The following is an 8,658-nucleotide window of genomic DNA, read 5'->3' as shown; positions in this document are numbered from 1 at the left end:
TCCCTCTCTCCCCTCTCTCCCCTCCTCCTCCTCTCTCCCTCCCTCCTCTCTCCCTTCTCTCTCTTCCCCTCTCCCTCTCTCCCTTCCCCTCTCTCCTCCCCTCTCCCTCCCTCTTCCTCTCTCTCTCTCTCCATCTCTTCCTCTCCCTCTCCCTCTCTCTCTCTCTCCCTCTTCCTCCCCCCTCTCTCCCTCCCTCTCCCTGTAGGCTCCACACAGTATTGATGTGTTGAAAGCTTGTTTGGCTCATTGAACAGGCATCACACAGAGCTGTATTAGTGTTTCACAGCCTGTGGGAACAGCCCATCTCCTCAACCTCCACAACTCCTCCACTGCACCTCAAACATACTGCGCACAACCCCGAGGCAAACACATCACAAACTACAAACATTTGGCTTTTCCTTTTTCCTTTTTAATAATCTGAAGAGGACACCTCTGTCCCTGAAAATAGATATTTATAGTAAACTAGAAGACAGAAATCTCTTAACACAGCACAGTCTGCTGCTCACAGGGGCACAGTCCACTCTCACAGGGGCACAGTCCACTCTCACAGGGGCACAGTCCGCTCTCACAGGGGCACAGTCCACTCTCACAGGGGCACAGTCCTCTCTCACAGGGGCACAGTCCGCTGCTCACAGGGTTTCGGTTGTGTTGGGCGGTCGGGTAGTTTCAGGCACTTGAAATAAATGGTCAGATTTACTTCTAAACACAATCTTTGGTCCGTTAAAAGTTCCTGAAAAAGCGGGAAGATTTAAACCACAGTCTGAAAAGGATACAGATGATTTGTTTTTTAAAAAAGTATTTAGCCTTTTAAGATTTTTTAAAATTTACACAAGGAAATAAAAGACTCCTCCAGTCCTGTCCCGACTCCTGCTACACAAGAGAAGAACCAGCAACCTTAAAACAAACAAAAAAATATATATTCATATTTATATTTATATGATGGCTCCAATCAAACATACAGCAGTAGAAGTTCAGCTGAGTCACATTTGGCAAAAATGATTTTTTTTCCTTTTTCTCTTTTTTTCCCCCCACAAGTTCATTTCATTACAAGTTTTTAAAAAAGAAATCACTGCTGCCAAAAGCTCAAGCACACCCCCCCTCCCCACATCCCCCCCCCAAGGAGAATAAAAACAGGGTGAGGTGGGGGTGTGGCCAAACTCCCCCCTCCCCTCTGCGTTAGTTCAGGGCGTGTGTGTCAGTTGCAGGGCAGCCACGTTTGGTAGGAGTTCCTGCAGGTGGCCACTAGGGGCGGGGCATGAGCGATGTAGTAGTTGTTGAAGTTGATGTCCTGCACGTAGGGGGCGGGCTGGTAGTAGCAGGTGACGTTGGCGGGGATGGCGTTCTGCTCGGCGAGCACGCGCAGCGCCAGCGCGGAGATGAGCGCGAGGGTCTGCCGCCGCTCGTGGCCCATGAGGCACACCGTGCTCTCGTTCACCACGCGGTGCAGCGTGGCCAGGCAGTCGTACCGCCGGTGCTCCATGCCCGCAAAGTGGTTCTGCAGGTAGGCCTCCAGCTTGCGCTGCTGCTCGCCGATGTCGGGGAAGTCGATGAAGAAGCGCGAGCACATGTAGCGCTGCAGCGACTTCATCTCGGCGGGCGAGGCCGCGCGGAACCCCCGCACCAGCAGGTGGCAGTATTTGAGCAGCCCGCCGCCGCGGATCTCCTCCGGGCTGCGCGTGGCGATGGTCCGGCCGCGCAGGTGCCGCAGCGCCTCCTGGAAGTCGCCGTACATGCTCTCGCCGCGCACGCTGGGGTGGAAGCTCTCCGACATGGGCGTGGCCGAGCAGCGGTCGAACAGCAGCAGCGAGTCGAGCGCGATCTGGAAGGAGTCCACGCTGAACTCAAACTGCCGCCGCAGCGAGTCCACGAACTTCAGCTCCACGTTCTTGCCGGTGTTGTTGGACAGAGAGATGAGGCTCCAGCGGTCCGAGTCGTTGCACACCTTCACCAGCTTCTGCACGTACACCTCCTTCAGGGTGAGCGGGGTAATGCGGTCCCTGTTGACCCCCGGCGGGAGGAAGTCCAGCAGGCAGTCCAGCACCACGTCCTTGACCAGCCGGAAGGCGCGGTCGTCCGTCAGGCTCACCCCGAAGATCAGGTCCAGATCCTTGTAGCCCAGGCCCGTGTCCTGGTGCAGCACGTGGCTCGCAGCCGAACCGTTCAGCTTCACGTCCCGAACCGCCACGCCCCTCTCCTCCAGCCGCGCCCGCACCACCTGGCACAGAGACAGAGGGGTGTGAGACACGCAGACACACTTATACTCTCACATACACACACACACGCACGCAAGCGCACTTATATACACACACTAGTAGCTCTGAGACAGTCATGTGTTGTACACCACGGAAACATGGGGGTGGAGTCAGAGAGCTGGGGGCGGGGTCAGAAGCTAGGAAAAGTTCAGACATCCATAACAGCCACTCAGAGACTAACAGAGCAGCTCTGACCAGCACCCTGCCCAGACATGCCTTCTGCAGACAGCCCAGAATAACACATCCCACTACTGCACACACACACACACACACACATATACACACGCACACACAAACACACACGCACACACACACACAGACACGTACGCGCACACACACACACACACACACGCACGCGCACACGCACGCACACACACACACGCACACACACGCGCACACACACGCACACACACACATACACACACACACACACGCATGCCCGCACGCACACAAACACACACACACAGAAAGTGCCATGTCTAATCTCACAGGTTTATAAGCATGTTCCTTTAGGGATAAAAGCTGGGGGTGGGGCTGTGGGCGGGGCCAGGAGGGTAAGTCCATTTAGGGACTGATGGCTGAGGAGGATTTCTGCTGATGGATATATTTACAGAGCCGTGAGCTCTGAGACACACAGAGCCCTCTCGCTAATCACCGTGGAAATCTCTGTAGTCCTGGGTCAAAGGTCAAAGCTCGCTGACTTCCCTCCTTACCCTCTCAGAGAGGATTTCATGCCCCCACCAGCCAATCAGGAGCGAGGGGGTTAAAGGCCCAAAGCTCTGTGTAGGTGGACCCGCTGCCTGCCCCCCTCTAACCGCCGCGCCGGAGCGTACGGACCGCGCCCTGGCGGCTGAGTAAGGCCCGTCCCGCAGGAGGCTGCAGCTGCGGGTTCAGAACCGCAGGCCCTGCATTCTCCGCATGTCTGCATGTGAGCCACCGGCAGCATGAGCTGCGTGTGAAGCATGAGCTGCGTGTGAAGCATGAGCTGCGATGCCAGCACGGAGGGGTCACACTCTACAGAAATACAGCCGCATCCCAGAATGCAGCAGGTTCTGTTTCACGCTCTGAACTCCAGTAGACTGTCAGTCCTGTGTGTGCCCTACATGGTCAGTAGTGTGTCAGTTCTATTTACCCAATGCAGTCAGTAGAATGTCAGTTCTGTTTACCCTACGTGGTCAGTAGAGTGTCAGTTCTGTTTTCCGTACGCAGTCAGTAGAGTGTCAGTTCTGTTTATCCTATGCGGTCAGTAGCGTGTCAGTCCTGTGTTTACCCTATGCGGTCAGTAGCGTGTCCTTGTCCGTAGATGAGTCGTGGTTGGCTGATGCCGTTTTGTGGAACACAGAGAAAATGAAGGAATTCCACTGATTACTCAAGACTCTCATTAGGCAATGAGCTGAGAATGACTGCTGCTGTGTGCATGCAGACACACACTCACACACACACACACATATGCACACACACATATGCACACACACACACACAAACATTCACACAAACACGCACACGCACACACAAACACACACACACACATGCAGACAGACACTTTCCACTACAGAAACCGCCACCTCCTGACCACGACACCGTTCCATTGGTCACATATTGACATGTGACTTCAAGTGAAACACTTCCTGTAGTCCTGTACTGTTTTTTTCCCCTACAGAATACCATTTATTACACAGCCTTCAGACACAATACCATGACAATATAGCTTTGAAAAAACAGCATGCAGGCCGGACCAATTCCAATCAACAAAATCTGCCAATAAAAAGCTTTCTCCATGTTCCAGTGCCATAGTAAACAGAACCATGCTGAACTTTATTATTTTCTCTGGCTTCAAAGCAGGCTTAAGCATGAAATTTAAACTAAAATCCAAACCTTCTCGTGGAATGTGAATAAAGCAAAACAGTAGAAGGGAGTTTTTCAGTTTATACTTTACTGCCATAAGAGTATTGCCATGATCCACGCTAATACTGGCCAGAGGCATCGCCGCTTGCATTCACAGGTCAGCGTTTGTTATGTTTGCACAAAGATAGCCTGCCAGCACCCTGCTACACTCACTCCACACAGTCCACACACTCCCACCAACACTACTGGGGTCTCCACACAGTCCACACACTCCCACCAATGACAGGGCCCTACTGGGGTCTCCACACAGTCCACACACTCCCACCAATGACAGGGCCCTACTGGGGTCTCCACACAGTCCACACACTCCCACCAATGACAGGGCCCTACTTGGGTCTCCACACAGTCCACACACTTCCACGAATGACAGGGCCCTACTGGGGTCTCCACACAGTCCACACACTCCCACCAATGACAGGGCCCTACTGGGGTCTCCTTACAGTTTGGAAATCCTGCCCAAACCTGCTCCACCGGGGAGTGGCATTCTCAGAACAGGGTTCCTCTGACCCGCCAGTCTACTGTTACCGGGACGACAGGTCACGTTCTAGAGTTCTATTCGATAAACGCGACGCTGCAAGGAACACCAGCCTCAGGGGCCAACACAATGTGTCCGGGGCCAACACAATGCCTCAGGGGCCACGAAACAGCTCTCATTTCCAATACCGCATGAGCGTATCTTCTGTTCTCCGTTCTGAAGAGCTCGCGAGCGTTTCTGGATGTGCGGGCGTTTCTGGATGTGCAAGCGTTTCTGGATGTGCGAGCGTTTCTGGATGTGCGAGCGTTTCTGGATGCGCGGGCGTTTCTGGATGCGCGAGCGTTTCTGGATGTGCGAGCGTTTCTGGATGTGCGAGCGTTTCTGGATGTGCGAGCGTTTCTGGATGTGCGAGCGTTTCTGGATGTGCGGGCGTTTCTGGATGTGCGAGCGTTTCTGGATGTGCGAGTGTTTCTGGATGTGCGAGCGTTTCTGGATGTGCGAGCGTTTCTGGATGTGCGAGCGTTCTGAGCACGTGCCTGAAGTCGGGCTCATTTCCTCATGTTCGAGCAAGTAGACAACTCAGCGATTCGGAACCCTGGTCGTGGGTCAGCGGGACTTATCTAGCCTGGTTTATTTTATAGGGTACTTCAATGTCGCAAGACGGACCAGACGGACCATGCGGGCCGTTCATCTGCGAGGGTAGCGTTCAGGAGTGCGCGTTCTGAGGCGGGCGTTCTGGATGTGCGAGCGTTTCTGGATGTCTGAGCGTTTCTGGATGTGCGAGCGTTCTGGATGTGCGGGCGTTTCTGGATTGCGGGCGTTTCTGGTGCGGCGTTTCTGGATGTGCAGCGTTTCTGGATGTGCGAGCGTTTCTGGATGTGCGAGCGTTTCTGGATGTGCGAGCGTTTCTGGATGTGCGAGCGTTTCTGGATGTGCGAGCGTTCTCCAGCACGTGCCTGACAGTCGGGCTCATTTCCTCAATGTTCCGTAGGCAAGAGAGACAACCTCAGCGAATTCCGGAACCCTGGGTCGGTGGGGTCAGCGCGGTACTTCAGTCTAGCCTGGGTTTATTTTTATAGGGCTACTTCAATGTCCCGCAAGACCGGACCAGACCGGACCATGCAGGGCCATGTTTCCATTCCGGGGTAAGCAGCAGGGGCTGACAGATCTACAGTAACCGTCTGAGGGGGGAGAGGGACCACACTGAAACACAGCAGCGTGGCTTCCATCCACACACGGTCTCCGGCACGTGCTGTTCTACACAAGGCCACTGATCGGCTGCATCCGCGAGAGCTCATCATAAGACTCTATACGCAGTCATAGATGAACCATGAAAATGTAGGATGAAGGATCAACTGCACATAAGACACAGACATGGTTAAGGGTTATGTTCTGCGTAAGCATTACATGTTGGGGTTATGGTCATGGGTTCCAATCCCAGGTAGGGCACTGCCAATGTACCCGACCCCCGAGCAGGGCAAACAACCTGAAGCGCTTCCGGTAATATCCAGCTGTGAAAATCAGGCCTAAGGTAATATCCAGCTGTGTAAATCAGGCCTAAGTAAATAATGTGAGCTGTAAATGGAAGTGGCATCGTTAAAAGTGCCCGTTAAGTGCCTAAATTGGTAACTTTGATGTGAAGGGAAAACCATGTTGAGTTGAATTTAAAGTCATAATACTGTTCCACCGTTCAACATGACAGGTACATGCGGGAAGAGTATCCACGCATTAAGCAGATGTCTTGTGCCCTCTTACAGGGGGATTTAATGAGCATGTAGTGCTGGATGAAATATGAACAATTACTCACCCATGTATGGAAAAAAGCGCTGTCAGAGAACTAAAATACAATTTGCAAGTTAATCTGTGACACGCAGTGGAGCGCGCGCGCCATGCGCAGTAAAAGGAATGGGTTTAAATTTATCGCCGGCCGTCATGCCGCGGCTCAGACGTCAGAGAGGACAGCGCGTGGCTCGTAGATCCTGCCCCGTAGATTGCGCAACTAATTGTGACTGCGACGGCCTTTGTCAGAGAGAATGATCCCTTTTTAAATATTTGCTTACTAGGGAAATGCTACTACTGCTGTGAATTTTATTGGGACATATTTCTAGGGCTTAGTTGCCCACGGCAAGATCTCACACACGGGACAGCCAAAATAAGTTAAATGTTAACACAGACTCTTTTCCCAAAGCGTAATTTTTGCATTCTATATCTTTTAAACACAAAACCGACAAGATCAACCGGGGGGGTTAACCCAGAATAATCAACCGGTGCTTTGTAGTATGAATTAAGCAACGGTCTGGTTTATATAAACGCCTACAACGAATTGCTGCTGCGTAGACAGGAAAATAAATGAGGAAATACTGGTGCCATTGTGTATTAAGAGTGGCCAGGTCAGCTGTTGTATTTCTTGGCGTGAATATCACACTGCGTTCCTAAAACTAGCTGCTCAAAGGAAATTCGATTTTTCGCCCACATTCTCGGGGAAGCCTCTGGACGTCCACGCGCAGATGGAAATGATACATAGTTAGTTCACCGTGTTTGGATGTTTACAGAAATGAAAAAACTGTGCATTTTTTCTGGATAATTTAGACGCCAAATATACAACGGTTTTGGAAAACGGTCAACTGTACTTGATTTAAAAGGTTTTCCTGTGCATTTTGATTGAGCTTTCTTAACGAGTACATTTAGGCTTTTAGTCGACAGAGCGTAAATTATGAGTCCTATCTACGACCCATTTATTTTTTTGCCAATATTGATATCAATAAAAAGGTACATAGTTCAGGTAGAATGATAGTGCGCGACGAACGCAACTCGTCAAAGTCCAGAAATTTTATGGTTTGTAGTAGGAGATAGCCATAGACACATCATTCAACGGTGTCACGCTCTCAAGACGAAAATTAAACACTAAACTGTTCAGATACGTACTTCCATGTCTGCTTAGCGACAACTTCGTCGAAATCGCTTCTCTACAGTGGGGAGCACCAATAGTTAAAAGACATAACTACAGTGGCTGAATTTCGGGGGGGGGGGGGGGGGGGCGGTCACGTCATGTTTAATATAGTGTGAATATCACAGTTTCGCTTACACTGGAGGGCAGCAGCTCAGCTTGCGTGGTTATAGAACCCTCTGCCTGATCGCGAGGCAAGCTTTGTCCCAGAACCCAACTCCTCATCTTACCTGTACAATTTGCCGGGGTTGCACGGAGAGCGTGGGGAAGTTTCCGCGGCCGTGAATCGGCACGGTCTCACCGAGGATGGAGTCCAAACGCTGAACCTGTTCCCAGGACAAAACACAGAACCGCCGACTCTGCTCCGTGCCATCACCGGAGGACATGGCGAATTGGCGCCCAGTAAACGTGCGGAAACCGTTTACGCTGAAGAGGTCGAGATCAAGATTATCAGCTCCCAACTCAGTATCAAACCAAACTCAAACTTGTCTTAACCGCGATATGGATAAATATACGAAATAAACGTAGAGCTCGCTCTTGCTTGTCCTGTCAAAGGGAAAGTAAATCTATCAAATCCTGAATGAGGGGTGGAGAGGTAAGTCTGCCAGGTGTTCAGTGAGAAGAGTTCTCAAACAAGCGCAGAAAGCTGACAGGAGCAAGGCTGGCTGATCGCAACCTCCACACGTCCCGGTGCTAACTCGCGCTCGATGTAGAATGTTTGCGCACAGTGCAGAAACGCTTTTAAACTCTGAAAATTAACATAAACGTCCTGATTGGCTAAGTTGTGAGCTCATGAATTATTACGACTGCGATCGAACGCGCATGTAGGCGTTGCTTTTAAAATATAACACTGCAAGCCACATCCCTGCGCTGTTTGCATTATTGCAAAAGCTGTGGTAATCGGATGCGATTCTAAACTTCAGTGACGTAAGTGGTTTTGGACCCGCCTTCGCATTTAGGCATTCATAAACCCTTTTAAAAAGACAGAGGCTCGCTTTTTAATGCCGAGTATTCTTTTCTAAAAGTAGAATGAAATGCATACGCGACGGAATATGATACTGGTCGTGTTTCTTATATAT

The 8,658-nt window shown here is 51.2% G+C and overlaps 1 protein-coding gene across 2 annotated transcripts; it reads right to left on the bottom strand.

The window, feature by feature from the left end:
- Nucleotides 1-387: 387 nt before the first annotated feature.
- tent5ba (terminal nucleotidyltransferase 5ba) lies at nt 388-8,312 on the bottom strand. Of its 2 annotated transcripts, XR_010329955.1 has the most exons (3): nt 7,810-8,312; nt 585-2,215; nt 388-522 (listed from the first exon to the last, which is right to left on the bottom strand). XR_010329955.1 is itself a non-coding variant. In XM_064335105.1 (2 exons), exons 1-2 carry the CDS (start codon nt 7,963-7,965, stop codon nt 1,196-1,198), a joined length of 1,176 nt encoding a protein of 391 aa, XP_064191175.1. In that variant the 5' UTR covers nt 7,966-8,312; the 3' UTR covers nt 388-1,195. The 2 variants fall into 2 exon arrangements, 1 of the variants encoding a protein (XP_064191175.1); XM_064335105.1 differs by having other exon boundaries at nt 388-2,215.
- Between the last annotated feature and the right edge of the window lie 346 nt (nt 8,313-8,658).

The sequence above is a fragment of the Anguilla rostrata genome, chromosome 1 (assembly GCF_018555375.3).
Source record: "Anguilla rostrata isolate EN2019 chromosome 1, ASM1855537v3, whole genome shotgun sequence".
Lineage (NCBI taxonomy): Eukaryota > Metazoa > Chordata > Actinopteri > Anguilliformes > Anguillidae > Anguilla > Anguilla rostrata.
This window is presented reverse-complemented; position numbering and strand designations above follow the sequence as displayed.

Bases quoted from the DNA above. Each gene is read 5' to 3' on its own strand.
- tent5ba (XM_064335105.1), bottom strand. From the start codon at position 7,965: ATGTCCTCCGGTGATGGCACGGAGCAGAGTCGGCGGTTCTGTGTTTTG. The intron at 2,216-7,809 runs GTAAGATGAGGA...TCTCTGTGCCAG, and splicing joins AACCCCGGCAAATTGTACAG to GTGGTGCGGGCGCGGCTGGA.